The following is a 22,310-nucleotide window of genomic DNA, read 5'->3' on the forward strand; positions in this document are numbered from 1 at the left end:
GAGCTTTCCCATGACTCAAAGGGACCGGGGATCTTCCTTCAGCCCCAGACGGGCACATGCAGAGCGATGCCCACCACATGCTTGACAGAAGCCAGCCACGCTGCTCTTGAACCTGCTCCTGTATCTTCCCAGCACCTGCATTAATACTGCTGTGCAAGCCTATCCTGCATGGCAGTACGCAGCTGCTTTTGCAGCAGTAGCTTAGCTGTGTTCATCCACTGTCACAATTTCAAGCACAACTTTCTTTAGTCACTCTTTTTCCTAAGTCCTGTTTTAGCATCGGGGAGCCTGGTGATGACTTAGATCACTGTACCATTTAGAAGCTATGGATCTCCAAAGCATAAACGTTAATGAAGCATGCCTTGTACTTCAAATACTCACTATCACCACCCATTTTCAAAGTGAGAAACGGAAGCAAAGGAGGAATAATCTGGACATGGTTCAAAAGGAAAAGTGAAATGAAAGTTTTCTGGACACATTCCAGAAACAACTTTCTTTGATTTTATTCTCTCTTTACTGCCAGTCTCCCCAGCAACCAAAATGGAGAAGCAATTCCAATCTATGCATGGTTCAGTAGTATCGTGCAAGGCTGAAGAAAAACATGTCTGTGTTGGACATCATTTTAGTTCAGTCTTCTGAAGAATATAGGAATACTTGAGACAGATGCATGGCGACTGTTTAGACATATAGAAATTCTCTTTGCCTACTGTAAAACAAGGCAGCTCCATAAAAGAGATCCTTTAAAACTTCATTAAGGAATCTGTATCAAACTCACTGGTCTATTACATTAGGAATACAATAGACAACATACAGTTTTATAATTTAAACTGTGTCAGTAAGTTATATCGTGGTTGCTCAAGGGATGTTCACTGAAAACGTGTTGTCTGGCAAAATGAAAGATTTAAATGAACTATTAATCACAAGCCAAAAAACTGCAAACGCAGTAATATCTTTTCAATTGCACTGACAGTATTCATTCAAAACTAATTCAGAAAAACATTAAAACAGAAAACCAACCAAGCTACAAGCACTCAAGAAAAAGTATTGAGTCAGACTAACACTGTATAATTTTAGAGTAACTATATTCATCTGAACTATTTATCAAGGCTAAACCTGTAACAAAAACACATTTCTCAACATGTTCTACCATTTCTGCCACATTACCAGTATTACACTGATTTAGAGTATTTCCACAGAACACTTTTTACAGGTGCAGGTTTGACAGTCCAAGATAATGTTTTTATTTAAGCCAGACTTAAGTACAACATGTAATAAAACAAAACTGCAAAACCAGACTGCAGATATGAGCTGAACCTCAGAAAACAAAACAAAACAAAACACACTTTATACAAAGAGATTTTTTAGGTATGAAACTGAACTGATACTAGCAAAATGCCAAATATTGGAGTCAGGATTTACAAACAACTGAGATGGTTGTGTGTGTAATTGCTATTACAGATAAAGCCATACTGTTAAAAGAGAGAACTGAAAAACTCAGTCACTTCAAGTTACAAAGTAAAAACAGTTCTATATAACAACCGGGAAGACTGCCAATACTGCAGTTTAGCACTCCTGTAGCATTGACATTTCTATTCCAAAGACCTTCCTGGGAAACCAGGACCTAATAAGGCAGGATTAGAAACTAACCAAGTATTTGTATGACATTTATTTCAAGCATAACAGGAAATAAAGGTATATCCAAGATAACAATCCTTGTTTTGGCTACTTGTTCATTCTAAGAACTAAAGAGTTCCAGTTAAAAACAAACAAACCTAAAGGGCCAACGCACTACCCAGCATGATTCTAATTATATATGTAATATGAATGACTATCAGGAGTAATAAAATCTTACAGAAGCACTTGAAGCGTACTCTTCTGCTTCAGGGCCTTTGTCAGAGAGTCAGGTTTAGAAAGAATGTCCGGGACATGCTCTGTCCTGGGTAAGGCAGCTGCATCAGGGCAACTGCAAACTCCAACCCTCCCATGGAGATCAAAATTAATACTGTCACCTTCTGTGATATGGACTCTAGAGTCAATCCAATCAGGCTAAGGCAGCGCTGATATCCCCAGTGGCAACTGATGTCTTAAGGAACAATACAGCAGGGCAAACTTACAGTACTCCTATAATTTAGTTTTATAGTCCAATGTTAAAAAAAATAGAACTTCACATGCAAGTTTCTTACCTTATAGACGTTTTCCTGTATTGTTGCTTTTAATTTAGAGCTCCCTGTTTTCATTCCAGACACCAAAATGGTATCTCCTTGCTTGGCAACTTTTTCCATCTCCAGTATATAAGAGGGTGGAATATAAGTGGATTCTGAAAACTTGAGTATACTGAAAGGTGAAATGAGAAATGAGCAGAAAAATTTAAACCAATCTTTGTAAAAACACACAGAAACACCACTGCCATCTATTCACATCCAATTTCCATGTCATAAGCAAATTTAAGATGTCTGCCTGGGACCAGATATCCAAATTTTACTTATTCCTGTACATATCTGCAGTTAATTTGTGTGACTGATAAAAGTTTGTTTGAAGCTTGTTTGTCAGCCTTAAAATGATATCAGAAAACTGCACATGTTGTCTACAATGATCCCTCCAGTTTTTACACTATGTGTAGACTGCAAAAGCTCTCTAGATTATTGTGGAACAGCAGATGTGAAAGACCAGCAGCTTATGTTTATAAAAGTAACAGCTTAATGAACCAGAACACAACTTTGACCAATATGAAGAAGCTTGGATGCATTTAGTAGGTATTGTGGTTTTTGTTTTGTTTTGTTTTTTTTCCATACTCATTTATTCTCTTAGAGAGCTGATTTCCCTACATTATAGTCAAGCATCCTATGAATAAAGCCAGGTTCTTTGAAAGAAGACAGTTTCCTATGTTACAATGTCCCTACAATCTATCTATGTTTTGTTGGAAGCTGTTTTTGAAGTAGCTGAAGCCTCTGCTCTATGAGTTTGAATATTTAATATTAAAAGATCACTGTATGTTAAGAAGTTTTGATTAATGTTGTACTTGAGAAACATCTGTAACCTTTTTTGTGAGAAAAATCCATGTTTCACGTGTTTGCAGCCTGGTCAGATTCACGGGTGTCAGGGATGCATTTTTGCTAACATCCCCATTGAGCAATGTCAAAACTCACTACGGCATTTAATACAATGAATCCTAGCACAACACTGCTAGAGAACAGAATCCCAGTGCTGTTGACTATTTTACTTTGAGTATGTTGGTGTCACTGTAAGGATAAAACTCTCAGAGTACGACTTGAAAAATATTCCATCACAATAATGGTAAGTAGCCTTCAGTAGTTTAGTAAGGATGCAAACTGAAATTTCTGTTTGAAGCCACTGAAGTTCAATTACTTTAAGCTGAAGACCAGAAACAACAAAATCAACACCGAAAAAGGACATAGAGAAGACAGTAAATAAACAGAGTGTCATGGTTTAACCCGGCCGGCAGCTAAACACCACGCAGCCGTTCGCTCCCCCTCCCCCTCCCTCTCTGGGACCGGGGAGAGAAATGGAAAGTGAAGCCCGTAAGTTGAGATAAAGACAGTTTAATAAGACAGGAAAATAATAATAACAATAATAATAATAATAATACAATGGTGATAATAGTACTACTACTACTAATGTGTACGAACAAGTGATGCACAATGCAATTGCTCACCACTCGCTGACCGATGCCCAGCCTAACCCCGAGCAGTCCGGCCCCCTCCCCCCGGCTAGCCACCCCTATATATTGTTTAGCATGACGTCAGATGGTATGGAATACCCCTTTGGCTAGTTTGGGTCACCTGTCCTGGGTCTGTCCCCTCCCAGCTCTTACTGCACCCCCAGCCTGCCCGTTGGCAGGACAGAGCAAAAGGCTGAGATGTCCTTGGCTTAGTATAAGCACTGCTCTGCAACAATTAAAGCATCGGGGTGTTATCAGCACTCTTCTCATCCTAAGCCAAAACACAGCATTCCACCAGCTACTAGGAAGAAAGTTAATTCTGTTCTAACTGAAACCAGGACAGAGAAAGGAAACAGCAGCAAGAGGTGGTCTGGTGACATATCTGTAGTAGCAAATAAAATCGTACAGTTTGGATTCTTTTCCTACCCCTACCACAGATGAGCTCCTTGACTTCTGAGCAAGAAGTCCACCTCCATTAGAGGGAAACTGTTATACAAGAGCACTGGAAAACACTGAACTCATTAATGAGTTGAAAAGCACTTTTAAGGTCTTCAGATAGCAGCGTCCATAAAACACAGCACTTCTAAACTCCAGTAAATTTATTCTTTGAGTCAGACCTGGTAATGAACCAACCATCATGGCTTATTTATCAAGCAACTGCTTTCCGTTCATTGCTTGTCTGAAAGGAACTATATTGAATATCTTTCACTGAATTATTCCATCTAGCCTTGTGAGCTGTATCTAGCTTACAAGCAGTCACTTGGCCAATTCGGATTTAAATGTTAGCTACTCTGAAAGCTATTTCAGTGCCAGAACTGGGTGTTGACTGAAACCTGAAGCTCTATGAGCCAACAGAACTCCTTTCTGGAATGGAAGTCCCTTTCTGTTGCCTTCTGTTGTGTTTTTAAATCTTTGCACCAAATGTTCTCTACTCATTGGATTATTGGATTAGAGCTACCCGGGCTGCTCATTAACGCTATCAGTTTTTAAATTAAACAGGGATGAGAGCGTCCAGAAAGTTGAATAGGCACAAAAAAAAAAAAAAGGAAACAAAAAGACATACACATAGACACAAAACAATCAACGCAAGTATTATTTTAGAGGTCAGCTTAGTTAACTGCCTAGATGTGGGGAAATATTTGCAAACCTAAAGGACAGGAGATTTGCTTTTTTTTGGAGGACAACGTAAATGAACTTACCGTAAGGCATTGTGGGAATCTGAGAAGCCATCAGCATCCGTGTCTTTTACTATTGTCCAGTCAAAGACTAATCCTGCCAATGTGCTGAAGGTGTTTCCTATGAAACAACCAAGTAAATTAAAACAAAAACAAGTAACAACCTGTAAAGTCTTCCTGGAACACAAGCTTTTTTTCCCTAGGAATTTTATCTTATCCCTAAGAGAGCTACCAGTATCTAATTACAAAAATCACAATCCATTTTGCTTTACTGACCTGTGCAAACTCAGTATCATTCTAGCAACCACTTGCCTGTCGAGCTTGCAATGCCATATACCACTTCATCTTCCAAAAATAAAACTGAATACGCACATCTCATCTTCAAGATGGGTCTTGCAGTGTCAGCTGGGACAAATAAATCCCAGTATTTACTATGTTTTAAACTACATTTTCAATCGTGTTCTTCCCTTTGACATTCAGGTTTACATTAAACTAAGAATCAAAGCAAATTTATTCTCAAATTCTTATGCTTTAATGTTAATTACATCTTTAAGATGCAAGAATATTTTAAGACAGGACAACACAACTTACAGCCTATGTTCTCTTTTCAATTTGTACACAACTTATTGCAAATATCTGAGTCTCAAATAAATAGGACTACAAACAAAAAACTCAAAATGCACATAGCAATATAATTAAAATTGATTGGTACTGTGTTATTTAACACACAGTCAAGTCTAGCTTTCTTTAATGATACATGCATTAGCTTTGCAAAGCTGTACTACACTTTTTTTCTTGCTCCAATTGAAAATAAAGTGGGCCAGCGGAGCACAAAGCAAGTTACAGCACCATGGAGAAGCGATGCCTGGACACAGCCAATGCTGCAGCACAGTAGTGCCACAAGCACAAACGCTTCCTTACAGACTTGGACCTGCCATTCATTGGGCCTGGCTGCCGTGGCTCCTGTTGGGGTCCCCCACTACAAAGGCAAACTCAGGTTGTCAGAGACAATCTGTGGTGGGCATTGCCCAGGTGATGCAGGGTCTTACTCCTTCAAGACAGGACCAGCGATCTCCACAGCATGGATGGCAGCTGCAAGCCACAGGTTAACCCTGCCAGAGGCAGCACCAGGGAGGCAGACAGGTAACACAACATTTGCCATGGGTGCCGAGTGCGTCCCTACCCCTCTGCAGCATCACAAGGGTGCCAAACAGGCCGCCCTGGCCAGCCAGCACATCACGCTCACAGGCTCTTCAAAGGGCGCTGCTGGCTGAGACCTGTGCTCTGAAAATAATTCAGTCTTTATACAACTAAAGATGTAAAAAAGCTTTCCTATGTCACCAGGTTACAGAGACAGCGAGTGCAGATTCGAGACTTGTTGGAGAGGCAGGAGCTGCTGGGTCTCCTTGGGTTAAAGTCACAGAACACCAAGTACACCTTGGATGAAGGGAAAATCACTGATGACCCACCCAAAATCCATTTGCTCTCAAGAGTTATGGGTAAATCTCTCTAACTGGGGACTGTATATGTGGAGGGTTTTTATTTTTCCTGAAGAGTTATGGAGGGAATTGCTACCTGATGTTCAACTATTACTACAGGGGAAAAAGAAGAGGAACAGAGAAAAAAAGGAAAAAAAAAAGAAAAAGGTGGTCACTACTGTCAAAGCTGCAGCTAGGTAAGCTACTCTAGAAGCAAATAAGAAAGAGTTGGGATGAGGGGAAAAAAAAATCACAACACTGTAGATTACCAGATGCCCCACAGATGGGATTACAAGCATTTTTAGTGAACTAACTTGTATTCCTAACATCCTCAAAGCCCTGTAAGAATAACAAGGATAAACCATGGAGACTTTCAGATATCCATAGACAAAAGCCCTACCGACCTTTAGTGGTGGTATCACAGGGCTCTTAGAACAAGTTGAATATCAAACAACTACAATTATTTTGTATCATCTCTCCAGAAGACTGACTATACTTCAGATCCCCAACTGCCCCCAGCAATTCTTTCACAAAGACTATGCCAGACTACTTTAATCAGTTTTACAAAGATTATGCTTGCAAAGCATTCTAGTTACGTAGCAGTACCTTCACATTTTAATTCAATTTCAGTTCCCTTTATACCACTGTCCTATGATAAATTTGCTTGTCATTCCCAGACTGAAAAAATATCCACAATAATTTTAGCAGACTGTCTTATGCTTTTGGAAGATGTAGAATCATAGAATCATAGAAAAATTGAGGTTGGAATAAACCTTCAGGATCATCTGGTCCAACCATCTACCTACTACCAATGTCACCCACTAAACCATGTCCCTAAGTGCCAGGTCCAACCTTTCCTTGAACACCCCCAGGGATGGTTACACTCCATTGGGCAACCCATCCCAATGCCTGACCACTTCTTCTGAGAAGAAATGTCTCCTAATTGTTTTAATTGTTGAAGAGTAGCGGCATGACGTTTCCATTTTTCCAACCAGGGACATCACCCAAATGCCAGGACTTTTCAGCTCAGATGGAAGGAGGCTTGCCAGTTCCCTCAGGACCCTGGGATTCATGTCATCAGGTCCCATAGACCTGTACCTGTTTAGATTCATCAGGTGGTCTCAAACCTGCTCTCCACTTACAGTGGGTGGGACTTTGATCCTCCAGTCTTTGGGTTCAGGGCAATGAAAGGCTTGGGAAGCCCGTCTACCAGTGCAGACAGAGGCAAAGAAGTTGTTGAGTACCTCAGCCTTCTCCATGTCTGTTGTTACCCATTACTCAGATATAGAAACTCACTTCTAATAGAAGAAATTAGCCACCTGTAATCACTCACACACTAGTATTTTCTCCCCTCAGTCTATTTTCACAAATGTTAAAGGTGCACGGCAGCCCTTGGGGACTCCTCCTGTCACCCAGCACAGCAGCCCGAAGGGAGCTGGGTCCTCTTTTGTGCTGTTCCTCGAGGCTCTGTGCAGAAGGGCTGCCACCTCTCGCACAAGGGCTGTGGGATGGGAAAGAAGCACTCACGCAACCCCTGAGAATTGGCAAGAGTTGTTTATTGCCAGGACATCCTGCAGAAAAGCCTGCAGGATGGCCATGTTGTTCGGTGGCTCCAAGCTAATGCTTGGGATGGAGCCTGAGCAAGGAGTAGGGAGCTGGGCGGGCACTCCTGCGCCGCTGGTGGTGCTCTCGGATGGAAGAGAGCAACGACAGGCTGCGGCAGTCCCAGGTCTGTTCTGGTGGAGGTGGATCCACGTCCATTTGTTCGTCCACCTCTTCTGGTGTGGAGCCCAGCTCCATGGGCTCCACAGCGCTTGGCAGAACATCAAGCCAGGCTTTGCCCGGGACTGCCCAAACGGGTTGCCTCCCATTCGGAATGTTTTCGGGCCAGGGTGCCGAGCCAGGTGGTCGTCCGGTTCCGCTCGCAGGTCCCATGCCGCTGTCAGCTTGGTTTTCACACCTGGGTTTGAGGTTGCTGACTGTTTTCCGGCCATGCCTGGGTCCCACGCTCCGTTCCAGACCGTTGGCACGCCTCTGCTCCCCGTGGCTATCTTTCCGATGCTCCTGACTTTGCTCCACGCCACCGCTGTGCCTATGGGAAGGCCCGGGCCCCCTGTTGCTGGGTGTTAGAGGGGGCGGCCTGTTCCCCGCGTCCTTGCGGTACCAGTGGTACCACTGGTATCTCTCTGTGGGCTGGGCGCCAGAGGTCTCTCGAGCACTGATGTTTCTTGTGCTGCTGGCGTTCTCCCTCCGCCCACAACAAATCTCCTTCGTGTTGGCTGCACTCCTCCTTGGTGCTCCTGCGGACGGCATGCCTGTCCTCGCACACCAAGAAGGGCCGCTTCTCGCCTTAATGCTTCTAGTCGTCTTCCTGCCGCGTACGCCGGCTGTCAGAAGAGCTAGTCGCTGAGCGAATGGTGGGCCAGTGGCAGGCAGCCTGTGTTATAGGGCCCACGGGGCAGTGGTGGCCACTGTGACCTCAGCAAGGCTCTGTGATGGAGTGGCCCACGCGTGGCCAAAGGCGGCTGGGTTGGGAGTGGCCTGGAAGATGCCCTCACGTAGAAGAAGGAGGAGGGTTTTGGGGCTGAGGGCCATTTGCATGAAACCAGGTCTCTGCTTCTTGGGAATCTGTTTATGCATCTCAAATCCTGTGGGACAGCTTTGCAGGGCAAGTGATGGTCCCCATCAGCACTGAAGTGCATGGCTGAGGAGCAGGTCCGCAGTCAGAGGTGACCTGCAAGGCACAGCCAGGGACCCCCTGCAGCAATAGGTGACCCTGGGAAGCATGCAGCAAGCCCCACCATCGAGACATTTATTTTTTTATGTTTTAACTATGGATTCTGAATACACCTTCCTGCCTGTATCCCTGGGATTAAAAACAAAAATTAAAGAAAAATTTGAGGTCAGGTTGATGGTTGGATGTGATCATAGAATCATAGAATATCCTGAGTTGGAAGGGACCCTTAAGGATCATCAAGTCCAACTCTTGACACCGCACAGGTCTACCCAAAAGTTCAGACCATGTGACTAAGTGCACAGTCCAATCTCTTCTTAAAATCAGACAGGCTCGGTGCAGTGACCACTTCCCTAGGGAGCCTGTTCCAGTGTGCAACCACTCTCTCTGTGAAGAAGTCTTGAAATACTTTAAAAAAAAAAAAAAAAAAGCTACATTGATAGAGAAAATGTTTTTTTTCACATTAAAACAGTGTTATAGTCAACTAAAAGCAACATTTTTTTCCTACTCCAGAAAATCCCTTTGACCTGATTTTTTACAGCTAGTTCATCATACAGAATTGGGGCAAGTACAACACAGAAATTTAAAGATTTTAAATGTAAAACCAAAAAATATCATTTTTACAAGTTTACTATGACCTACAATCAAAATGTAATTTGCAGAAAGTCAGAAAACTAGGAAACATTCCAATCTCCCTAAAGTATGAGCTCCATGCACTGTTACAATAACCAGGCAATACAAAGCTGCAGTTCTTCAAACACAACTGTAAATTTCAGGACAATCATCATTTTGTTAGGCCTCTGTTTCAACAAGCTGAAGGTCTGTCATATGAGTGTAATTATGGCATGACAAACTCTGTTCAAGTTAAGGGATTTCTACCCTTTCTAAATACCTAAAAGGATTACTAGAAGGTTTGGGGTTTTCTAGGTTCCCATAAATAAAATGGTTTATTCACATGAATTAAATTACTCTTGCTTATGAAAGTCTTTCTAGATGTGGAGATGTGACAGTACCACTGAAGAAACTGAATAGAAGAGCTCAAATTTATTCTGACAATTCTTCAAACTTATTTAGATCTTAAAATGAAATCACCAGTCTCTCTCTTATTTAACTCTTCTCTAGTTAATTCATAATAAAATAACTTCAGCAAAGCTCAACAGGTAAAAAAAAAATATGACTTTTTTGTATGTCTTTTTATAAGTAGAAAACATTTATTAAAAAAAAAAAAAAAAGAAAAATCAGAAAATATGTATAGAAGAGTAAGGAACAAAACTATTCCTGAAGGTATATCAGTACTCACAGGAGTGGAAGCATCAATATCAATAAAATGATCTAATGCATACCAGATGCAATAATCTGGCAATATAAGATGCAATCACCATTTGTCCCTAACACATCACAGTTGGTACATAACTTCTTAACCTAGATTGCATAGTACACAGACTAATACAACGTACTCAGTGTCTGTGTGGTGTGCAAGTTCTCAGCAAAACTGGTGGGTTTTAGTGGATTTTTCCAGATTTTCATAGAACTGAATAAACATTTTATTTTGACTTTTTCCTATTTCTTAATTATAAAAACAAAAACAAACAAACAAACAAAAAAACCACACACCTTGAAATCAGAAGCACAGGCACCCAAGTTACTTGGATGAAAAGGAACTAATTTTCAAAGCTTTCAAATATATTCCAATCCCCTAAATTTATGTTGGGATGTTTAGTCCTAAGGCTTTTAACAAACATTTTGTTTCAATCATTTAGATTAAAAGTTCACCCTGGGTTTTAAACCACTGCTCGTGTCCAAACTTCAAAGTTGGATGGCTTCCAAGGCAAATTTGTCCACTGAGTATTCTTGAGAGGTTGTCAAAATACCAAACCAAGAATCTGGTCTTACATGTAGCGTGAGAAAACAAAATTACTTTTCATTATTAACATTATTGTCATACATAACCTGATACTTGTGGTTTTACAATTACACAAACACACGATGGGTTCATTAACTATTCAAAGTGAACAATTCAAGCTTTTATAGCTGTTTTCCGTATCATTTCCTTTCCACTAGCTGTCCTAAAAATCGTTTAGTTCATGTGAGTGTTCACGTGTGCATAAAAATTGATTGTTGAAACAAAGCATGAAATTCTTACCAGAACCATAGTTCCTTCTGATGCAAGAGACAATATCAAAAGCAGAAGCTTTATGCTCCTACTAAGTAATTACGGATTTGATCCATATGTGCTGGCTATGGATTAAATCTAAACTATACCTCCCAATAAGAAGTGCTTCTATAATAATCAAAAATATTGATCCAACCAATAGGTGGTTGGTCCTTAATATCATCTCTGAATATCCTGTTGTATGCCTGACTGGACTCAAAATGTCCCTTCACAAAATTCATTAGAACATCTCAGCTCAAAAGGAAAAAAAAAAAAAAAAAAAAGACTTCTTCATATTCCTCAGTCTAGTTAAATCCTGACATGACATTTCATCAGAACAAGTGTTGTGTCTTCTTCTACTACATTCTTGCTCCTGACCTGAAGGTAGGATTGCTAATAGCTGATATCTTCATTGTAATGATTATTTAAAACCTGATTTTTAAAATACTCAGCACCAGAGTTAGTTGTCCTGGGCAAGTAAGGAAAAAATACAAGAAAAAGATATTAGAAATCAAGCAGCATTTGATTTTCCTATTCAGGTAGTTGGGTATGTAGGTTTTATACCTAAAGGAAAACAATAGCTCACCGAATGCATTATCCAGAGAACTCCCTTTGAATTGCTCTGATTGGCTTAACATTCAAATTGTATTGCAAATAAAACCAGAGCACATACCAAGCAATGAAGAGTTTCAGTACAAGTAAATTGCTTACCTTCAGAATCCAAAGCTTGAATTTTTAGCTTCAGTGGTGAATCCTCGAGATAAAGTTCTCTTGTTGTGGACACAATTTGGATGCCATGAATTATATCAACTATAGCATCACAACGAAGAACTTGTCCAGTCGCTTGAAGAGACGTTAAAAAGAGCACATGAATCAGCAGCACTGGAAATGCTCAGCATCCAAACAATAGCACTAGCAAGACAAAATTCACCCCAAATTTAAGCTGATGACACAAGACACTGACATTGAAGGAAGTGAAGGTCATGACCTTGACTAAGAAACTCTTGGTCAAGTGGTAACTGTGGCTAAACAAGCAAGAAAAGTAGTTCCCTTCCTCACATTTCCCTTCCTCATTGAGCTTCAGAATAAATCTTAAAAAAAAAAAAAAAAAAAAAAAAAAAAGTGATTTCCAACTACGCTAACAGTGACAGACACTTTAAGTGCATATTAAGAGTTTGTACAGCACAACTGTCAGACACAGCTTGTGTCCTAGAGAACTTAATGACTGCTACCCAGAGACCATAAAACCCTATATCCTGCTTGATTTAGTGACTGCACGATATTTACTCAGCCATCTGCTTTTGCATACCTGTCACTGTAAGAACTAACCAGAGACATTGTATGATAGACACAAAGGCAATTTCCAGCTTTCTAAAGGCCAAAGTATTTTCAGCCTCCACGATCACTGACTTTTTTTTTTCCCTTTCCTTTTTTTTAAAAAAAAAAAATATATATATATAAATTACCTGCTTCTCTGGATGCTTCATCAATACTGATTCCAGGCCTTTAAGAAACAGAACTTTAAAAAACAGCCTATGGAAAGTGCAAAATGATTGTGCATCTGAATGGACACTTGTTGTTTCATGCAATTTTAAATCTCTACTTTGTTTCTAGATGATGCCAGGATGCCCAAAAACAAGCATGATGTGCTTACAGAAGTTAGAACTTACTTATATCTTCAGCAAAGATGATGCTTGTCAGACGTGTGGGCTGTGAGGACCGTGCCTGGACAACAGCCTTCCGCGAACACTGGTGCTCGCCCTGGTCTGCCGGCTCTATGCTTGCAACCTCTGGCCTGGTGGAGGACCTACAAGATTATGTAGTTGCTTTAGCAGGAGTTAAACTGCTGCTAGAGAGAAGTCAAAGGGCTGGTTTAAAAACCATCTAAATAATTTACATTAGATGTGCTACATAGGAAGAATTTGACTTTCACCAGAGATGGAGTGCAACAGCTCATCAGGGGCTTCAGCAGAAGCGAGCCTGGGTTGGAAAAGGGGGAAAAGCACAAACCAGAGGCCCAGCAGAGCCCAGACAGACAGAAGCACATTTCCCTCTACTGTGGCAACTTCACCGCTAAATGCAATTCAGCCTAAGAGCCATCTCCAGCTATTTCCAGAGTTACAAAACCTCTGGCCTGGCTATTTATTAGCTTAGTAGGTGTGGAACAATGAGCAAACCCACATGCACGCACGACTGAAGCAGAAGGTAAAACAGCCCTAAGCAAAGTTCCATTCACTACTTGTCACTGGCGTCCAGGTGTTTGAGATGGCCTTCTGGAAAAAAGGGGGGCAGGGGGCTCCTGATGGCAGAACATCACAATTACACACTCTTGCTGTGCCTGAACAAGTGAGAAAACTATTTTAATTAAGAAATTAAAAAGTATTGATTTACTCTGTTTAGTTAAAGTATGCGATGCTGTAAAACATCCAAAGTCATATCTTTGGTGAAATTTAAGCATATACGGAAGGAATTTTGACCTAAAATTGATGCATCTATTGCTTAATGCTCTGACTTGAATGGCTTTTCTGAAGATAACTGCTCCAGAAATTAACTCAAGGAAAGCTCACACGAAGCCCAGCTCTTACTTCAGGGTGGGGGGAGGAATGAAAGTAAGTACTAGAAAACTAAGCTTCTTGGAATTAAATTTGAGTGTACCAATGTACAGCTGAGGCCAGTGTTCAAAGCAGCCGTGACCACAGCTGTCACCAGGAGGCCACCCCCGTGCCCCAGGAGCAGGGCAGATCCCATCTGTTGGTGCCGCCCCTGCGGGAGCTGCCACGGGGACACAGGACACACAAAATGCCACCCATCAGGAGCATCCTGGTGCCTGGCAGCCATCACTGCTGGTCCTCTGAAGGGCTACAACAGTGGAAGCACACCCTGAGGACAAAGCCAGCCAGGAGCTGCTCTCCCAGCTGACTGCAGCAGCTCTGATGAAGCCACCCAGTTATCTGACAGATCCAATCTAAACCATTTACCAGGATCCCACCTGGTAAAGGTGGTAGAGCTGCTTTGATTCAGGCTTTTCTTTGGAGGAGGTTCAAAACCACCTACCTGGGAGCTACGGGAAACAGCCTTTAAGCTGGCAGGGGACTGGCAGGGGGCATCGAGCCAGCAGCAGCAGCAGCGTGCAGGCCCTAGCTGTACCCACTGCTGGTACTGGCAGAGCCAGCCAGAACAACCCAGGGAAGACAAGTTTCTTGTTGACTGAAAACGTTCCCATTTCAAAAAAAATAAGGTATCATCACAACATGCTCTGTTTTCTTGGAGTTAACAATTGCAGTCTAGGAACTTGGCTTGCAATCCCTGCAGTAAGGTAAAACCAGGGTCTGCAGGTCTAAGTAACAAAAAGCAGGACTTGGTCCTCGAGCCCAGTCAAGCCAAACACTACCACCCCGTTTTGTTCCAGGCAGTCACTAAGACAGGAAGAGAGCATTTCTTACAGCCCACGCAAATCAGCCTGGGCCACCTCTCTGCTTCCCTGCGTGTGGGGCTGGATCGTATCGCACCGCACCCGTCCATACAGCAAGGCCCCCGGCAGGTGATCCAAGGGCACAGCGTAGTCAGAGCATTTTTAATTGTGCACGCTAATGGAGCCGCACAGGTTCATTAGGCACTGCGGAGCATTATCATATTTTTATCTTGGGCAAGATCCATTACTCCAATGAATTATTAATTCATCCCATTGGTGTGCTTCCAACGTTTTGCTCACAGAAAGACAAGTTTTAAAGGGTTTTGTAACAACAGCAGCAATTGCTCACCCAGAAATTTCAAAATATTTCATCTGATCAAGGGAATGACAACCCGCAGCAGGAAGCAATGGACAATTTAAGCCCCAATTAAAAGCTTAAACCTCAAAATTGTTTGTTCTATTCTAGTTACTTAAAAGCAACGCACACAAACATGAGCATTTTTATACCACTTACACTGTTCCTAAAATAATGACTTTCTGTATTATTAGTACATTTGAATTTCCTACACAGTGATTAATTAAAGAATGACCAATTAGTTATTTTCCTGTTATTCTGTGGCTACCTAGGCAAGCATGAAGCAGCTTCCCAACATTTAGCAAGTTTCTTTAAACAACATGGGTATTCACAAGCATGACAGCTTTTTTTTTTTTGTACTTGGCTTGTAGGCTTAAGCTGAGGGTGCAGATCTCCCTTCATAAGCAGGCAGGCTTTTTTTTTTAAACAAGCATATATGTATGGGATTGGCTTTTACTATTATTTAGTTCTTCACGTTGTTGAATAATCTCTGCTACGAGATTTCTTAACTAACTTGATATTTTGCTTTTCTGTACTCTGAAATTGTGTTTAGTACGCAACAGGACTTTCACCGCGTTTTGTGGTTGTTCTTTTAATACATCATCATGTAACACAGCACACAGCCACTACAGTAACACCAACAGCACTGTTGTGAAACTAAACCTAATTACAGGATATTTTTCAGATTAGAAAAAGGCAGGAACGAAGAAAAACTAGAAGTTTGTACGAAATTTTAGCTGTAAACTTACACATGCTCCAATTATAAAGACAATTCTAAGCTTTTACAGCCAGCTATGGGTTAACTCTCAGTTGACACTGGAGTGATCAGATACTATTTGGGCTACATGGTAGCGGTAGAGTATCAGCTGATTTTATAACTCTTTTTTCCTTAATACAAATACATTTTTAATTTTATTACCAATAGGATGTCTGTTTGTCTTAGGCAACTGCCTGAACTTATTACGTGAGGCGGGGCCTGTTGTGATTTATTTCATGAAATGGTCTGTGCGATGGGCTTTCTGTCTTTCTTTCTTTCTTTAAACAATGTAACTTCTGAAATATTTGATGACCCCTCAATACCACTCAGCAACATTAAAAAACACACATTCTGTTTTCAAACAATGTCTAACTCAGGGCCAAGTACGCAAAGGGTGCGGCATAAATCAAAAAGGCTGCGTATTGCAGCAGCATTACTCTGCTGTCATACACGAAGGGATCACTACCGTGCTCTAGATGGACAAGAAACTTCTGCTTTAAAATGACAACAAAGACTGCAGTTTGCATCATCTCCCACTTACAGCAGGTCTTCAGCAACACGTCAGTGTGTGATAGTGAAAGCTAAGCTTGTCAGAGGTCAAAATTAGATCCTGAGAAGCAAGCAACGGGAAGCATTTCTGGCACTAGCTCTCAATCCCATACCAGCGTCTAGAAGAAAGAGCAGGGCAGAGGAAGAGGAGCTAGAAAGAAGAGCGAGGTGGTGGAGAGGGGAGGCTAAGAGAAGCCCCAGTATTTATTTCCTTCTGGATAAAATCCTACTTGCAGAGGAATTGACGAAACTTGCAATAAAGACAGCCAGCCCTCTTGCTGATTTCAGTTTCATTCATGAGTTTTCCTCCCTTGGACACAGAACTGCATGCCAAGGTTATAATTTACAGACATACCCGGCCCTATTCCTGTACTTTTCATGGACTGTTCTGCAATATCACCTTGAAGGAATACTTCAAGGAGTATACTTAATTTGTTTATCATCTGGTTAAAAATTTGGCAAATATTTTTCCTTAGATGTAGCAATACTCTGCTAATTTTTATTGCTTCATCACATAGCATTGCTTCTTCAGATCTTCAGACTAAAAGCAACTGTCCATATGAGCAAAAATCCACCTCTGCAGAGAGAGATGCACCACAACTGTCAGTTGATCGAGTATTTTAGGATTACATAGGCAGATGTGTCACCAGAGAGAAAGTGCATAGTAAAGGTTTTCAGGAGTTTGGTAAGACTGGGTTGGGGAATACAGCGCGTGCCTTACTGCTAGTCGCTCTCAGGGCTAACGCTGTTGGCATACAGAAACGAACACACAAGAGGCAGAGCAGCACACAAGGCAACTGTAGTCGTATGATAAAAAGTAGATTCCCAGAGAAGCAAGGATGGGAACTGAATCCATTCCAAAAGCAGCACAGAGGGAGCCTGGCAGAGTTCCCTCAAATCTTAAGGATTTTCAACTACCCAGCGGGAGATTATCTCTGTTGTTCACTCAGTCCTCTCCCAGGATGTCTCACGTTGTAATAGGAAAACAAAAAGCGGAAAAAAAAAAAAAAAAAAAAAAATCCTCAATCTGGTTCTTCTTTAAAGGCAAATGGAAACATCACACACCACAAAACAAACCAAGGATGAAGCTCTTGCGAGATTTTGTAATGGTGATCAACTGACATGCCTGCTAGCTTCAGGGGAAGCAGATTAAGCCAGCAGTGATAGTTTTTGCAGTCCAGCCCAGCTGCAACTTGCATGCTTTGTCAAGCCAACAGGTGGCCGAAGGCGTTTCGCTGGAAGTGCTTCTCTCTGTCCCTGGTCTAGCTGCCTGAAGGAAAGCAGCAGGCTGCGCTGCCCCGCTGCTACTCAGTGTCGTGTTTTAAAAACACACGCACGCAACTAAGAGAACACGATAAACAAAGGTCGGTCTGCACAAGTTGTTCTGACATGAGCTTAGCCTGATTTTAAATTAGAAAATAAACTGGAAAATGGCAGTTTAATGCCAAAATACGGATGTCACATTTTTGCATTATTTCAAATAACCCGGTCTGTTTAAACCTCAGCATATGTAGTCACCCTTAATGCTTAGGCCACTAAGATGAGACCCACGACTGAAGAGAGCAAAAGTCTAAAGAGCATTTCATAGGTGTTCAGCAGCAAAAGCTGCCAAACTAAGAAACACAAGTCCCTGCTCTGCCCACCCTCCTTCCCAGGCAGGATACGCTCAGATTCAGAAGTTGTTTCCCCAGCAGTATACCTATGCTGCAGGGTGACACATTTGTTAAGAGAAAAACCACAACTATTTCTTGTGCCTCTTCAGCTCTGGCAGAAGATCTATGCCAGGCACTCACGCCACCCGTTCCAGTTTCAAGCCAACATCCTCAGGAGCCAGCTGCAGGTGATGCGGACAGCAGCAGGACCTTTGTCACTTAGCCAACACAGGTACCTCAGCCTGAGTCTGAGCTCCTGCTGCTGTCTGCAGGAGCTTGAAAACGCATTGGGAAATCAGGCACCTCCTCGAGACAAGGGAGTGTTTTGCTACCTGCTGCTGCGGCCCTGAAAGTAGGAAATGCAGCACAGCTGGGAACCAAAGAATGGAGCAAGGCTAGCAGGAGCTAACAATCACAGGAAAACAAGTCACCTCGTAACATGGTAAATGACAGCCAGTACCTCACACTAGGCATTCTTCAGTCAGAATCAGAGAACACGTATTTTTAGGCCTCTGGTAAAACAGGCACCCAGGGAAAAACAACAAAAAAGCAGAGGATCAGAGATTAGATTGCCAGCCTTAAAGCAAAGTTACGTTACAGTTGCTGACCAAGGTCTGTATTTTTTTGGAGTACTGTAAGCCATCATGTATATCCCATGGACTGATAAGACCTATCTACAAACCAGTATCAGAAACACAAGATAAGGAGCTAGAAAATGCCCTTTGCCAGCCAAACCATGTAGGTTTTGGTTTCTCTTGAAGTACCAGAGAAACGAGAAAACTGGAAAGCAACTAAGTCACAACACGTTATAGGCTGATTTTTCAAGAAATTAGGTATGAATTTGGAATGCTTGGGATGACTGATGCAGTTCTTCACAAACTCGAGGGACACCATTTGCAGATAGGTTGTGTGACGTGGGTGGTTGGGGGGTAGGAGGCAGCATATGAAAGCTGTTACACTACAGCAGCACCTCTGTCCCTTCCTCAGACACAGCCCCAGTCTGATCATTTCCGCTCTGAATTCCTGATTTCAAGTACGCGAGCCCACCCCCCATCTTACAGACACAGCCACTACTTCTGAAGTCATTACGCTTGCTACTTCTGGACTTGCTCAGTTCAACGGCCTTCTTCCAGTAATAGCTACTGCCAACGGCTTTTTCAGGGAGGTACAGGAAACTTGTCAGCCAGTCAATACAGAGCAACCTGCCCCTCCAAAGTACGGTTCTTCCCAATACCCCAGTTCAAGGCCTTCAAGGCCAAGGATATAGAGGGAATGAGCCTCAGATGCAGCCTAACAAAGGTGCTCAGAGCACTGCAGTATTTCTGCTTCTGCTCAACCCTCCCCAGCTACTGCTTCCTCTGCTCATTCGGTAAGCACATGTTGAGTTCTACCACCCACATCCTGCCAGCCCCTGCAAAGCAGAAGTGAAGAAATACACATTTACAACCCCAGGAGAGAAAACAATGGCACACTGTATGAAGTCAGTGTAGTTTCCTTAATTCTCAACTAAAATGAATCTCTGAAGGCATACAGAAGAGAGGATAGAAAAGCGGACTGGAGAGCATCTGCACAAGGGCTGAGACCTGTAGCTGGTACACAGCACCAGTGTGCCATGCTCTGAAGTGCCTACTAACAACCTCAGCAGAGATGCGTGCGGACCAAATCTGTCATTTCCCTGGAGCACATTCCTACCTCTTGTCATCTGTAGGTCCTGGAGATTTACAAACACCTGCAGACTTCTGACAGACAGCATCTGGCACATGCATGAGTGGCTGCAGCCATCCCCCAGCAGGGCACTGGCATAACGGGGACGACGATCTACACCTTGCAGCTTTTACTAGCATTTTGACAAGTTTCCTGCCCTTCTAGAATGTACCTTACTACACACAGGAAAGTCTTTAAAGGACTCTGTTTTTACAGATTACAGTAAGAAAAGCCTCGTACTTGTGAGTTTGTTGCTAAAACGGTCCATAAAATTAAACTACATGACAACATGCAGCTCTATTGAGTAACTTGCTCCCAGTCAACTTTGGCACAGCTCTTCTTACCGCTCTCGTACACGGGAACATCCTCACATGCATAAGTTGCATGGATCGAAGGCCTGTAACTAGCTCAGGGACGAGAAGCATAGGCCCGCCAAAAAAACTCACACAAATAGCCCTAGAAAACCTATTTTAGTAACTGACAGTCACAAAATAACAACTAAAAAGCGTTACCAGCATCTGGCACGTACAGACGCATCATCCCAAACATCTCCTGACTGCTAGAGCTTTTTCAGGCGGGGACCTGCTATTACTGATCCAAATTACAATTCTGGCGCATTAAAGGAGTAAGGAGCAGGTGACGTGCACTTATCGTGCAGGCCATGTCACGGTTTCTACACCTGTGCACACAGAGGCGTTTGCCGCCAACCCCTGGTGCGTGACCCAACCCAGGTTCAGCTCCCACGTGGGCCTCCCCGCCAGGGCTCTGGGTGCTGTGCTGGGGGCCCCCAGGAGCCAGGGGCACCCAACCTCGCTCTGCCCTGCTGACACAGGGCCTCAGCAGCGGGCTCTCCGCCCCACCTCAGCCTTGCGCTGCAGCCGGGCACCTGCTGCCCCTCAGCCCGGACCCCAGCAGGGTGCCACAGCACTGAGGGCAGCAGGACCGCGGGGGGGGGGGGGGCACGTATGGGGCTGGCGGGTGTTGAGGGTCCCCTTCGGCCCCATCCTTCACTCGCAGCCCCCCTGCAGCGGGCGCGCCGAAAGGGGCCGCCCCCGCCCGGCCGCTCCCCGGGGGGCTCCCTGCCCGCCTCCCCGCACTCACCAGCGGTAGCAGCCCTCGCTGGCCTCCAGCGTGAAGTTGACGTGAGTGCCGCGCGTGAAGGGCAGCAGCACCTTGGGGATGTTGAGCCTGGGGGAGGCGGCGAGGCGCTGGAGGACGAGCAGCAGCAGCAGCAGCAGCGGGAGCGGCAGCGCCCGGGGCGCGGGGGGGGCCATGCTCCGCCGCGGGGAGCCGCCGCCGCCGGCGGGGAGCGGGAAAGGGTGGCCGGGAGCCGCGGGCGGAGGGACGTCAGCGCCGGGGCAGGGCCGGGGGCGGAGGGGCCGGGCCGGGCCCCGCGGGGTCGGGTCGGGCCCCTGGGGAAGGGCCGGGCCTGCCCCGGCCGGAGGGAGCCGCGAGGTGAGGGCGCCCCGCACGCGGCTGTGCCGAAGTTTGGGCACGCAGCGAGCCCGGGCTGCCAGGGCGCCCTCGGAAAGCGAAAGTGGCCGCCGAGCACCTGGCTGGATTTTCGGGCTCTCGCTGTTGTTAAGCGCCCCGATAACGTGAAGTCTTCAGAAATGCGCCCTCAGCAAAACAAGCGAACAAAACCAACGCCAAACGAGTGCACATCGAGAGGAAAAACGCCAGCAAAATGACAGGGCAATGGGAAGGTTACTCTGAAGCGCACCACACACAGATGCCCTGTAACTACTGCATATCGTAGTTATGTAAGTTACACACGGTATTAGCTACACTTTCTATAACTACTCGACCCGTGCCCCCTGTGCACAGGTGAACACGCCACACCATCAAACCGTGCAGGCACTCCAGTTACACGTGGGGAGTCGGAGCTCACGCAGTGCAGCAACCAAAATGTTCTGTGCTGCCGCCCTCATGGACCTTCCAAATCCATTAAGAGTCTAAAGACAGAGGTAATAGTAGCACGCCCAACGAAAGGACTGTTCGGTTAAGGATGAAGCTCTGGCTGAGAATCCAAGAAGCTTATAGCAAACTGAGTGGGCAACGAAAAGGGCAGCTAACAGGCTTGGGGAAAGACAGCTAATAGTAAATTCAGGCAAGAATAATGGAGATGGGACTTTTTTCCTGGTGCTCTCAGTGTTTATGTTGAAGTGTAAGACTCTGTCCTGTGAAATAGCTGGGAACGATGGTCAGTTTCTTTCCTCCTTATCAGGCCTCATCTGATGATACTTGAGCTGCCCCCACTGTGTCTGTTTACTCATCTGTGTTCTCAAAGTATTTCCGTGTATTTCCTGGCCAATGGTATTTACATGTAGTTCCTGGCCATGGAGCTCCTTCCCAAGCTCCATGGCTTTCATTGCTGTGCTTTCTTCCTGCTTAGTTTGCTGTCAGCTTCCCTCCGCACAGCTGCAGAGCCCTGGAAACTATCTCCATCAAAAAACATCAGTCGAGGAAGTATGGAAAGTAGTCCTACGTGCAAGAACGTACTTAAGCAGTCAACAGAGGAATAAGATACTTCAACTGGGATTCAGCATTAATATGGAAAGGGTGGTAGGAGTTAGCTGTTCCTTGTATTTGAGCGTTTGGTTATAACCAGCCATTACTTAAAAATTATATGGATGATCTTACCTATGGACAAATGCACACAG

General features: G+C 43.9%; 1 protein-coding gene across 1 annotated transcript in view; it reads right to left on the reverse strand.

The window, feature by feature from the left end:
• NUP210 (nucleoporin 210) overlaps positions 1 to 20,995 on the reverse strand; it is a 68,149-nt gene extending 47,154 nt beyond the window's left edge. Inside the window, exons 1-5 of the mRNA XM_038185979.2 lie at positions 20,749 to 20,995; positions 12,889 to 13,025; positions 11,930 to 12,061; positions 4,879 to 4,975; positions 2,184 to 2,334 (exon numbers count right to left, since the gene is read on the reverse strand). Of these exons, the coding sequence (XP_038041907.2) occupies positions 2,184 to 2,334; positions 4,879 to 4,975; positions 11,930 to 12,061; positions 12,889 to 13,025; positions 20,749 to 20,921 (690 nt within the window). The 5' untranslated portion in view covers positions 20,922 to 20,995. The remainder of the gene's footprint in view (positions 1 to 2,183; positions 2,335 to 4,878; positions 4,976 to 11,929; positions 12,062 to 12,888; positions 13,026 to 20,748) is intronic.
• Positions 20,996 to 22,310: the final 1,315 nt, after the last annotated feature.

The sequence above is a fragment of the Anas platyrhynchos genome, chromosome 13 (assembly GCF_047663525.1).
Source record: "Anas platyrhynchos isolate ZD024472 breed Pekin duck chromosome 13, IASCAAS_PekinDuck_T2T, whole genome shotgun sequence".
Taxonomy (NCBI): domain Eukaryota; kingdom Metazoa; phylum Chordata; class Aves; order Anseriformes; family Anatidae; genus Anas; species Anas platyrhynchos.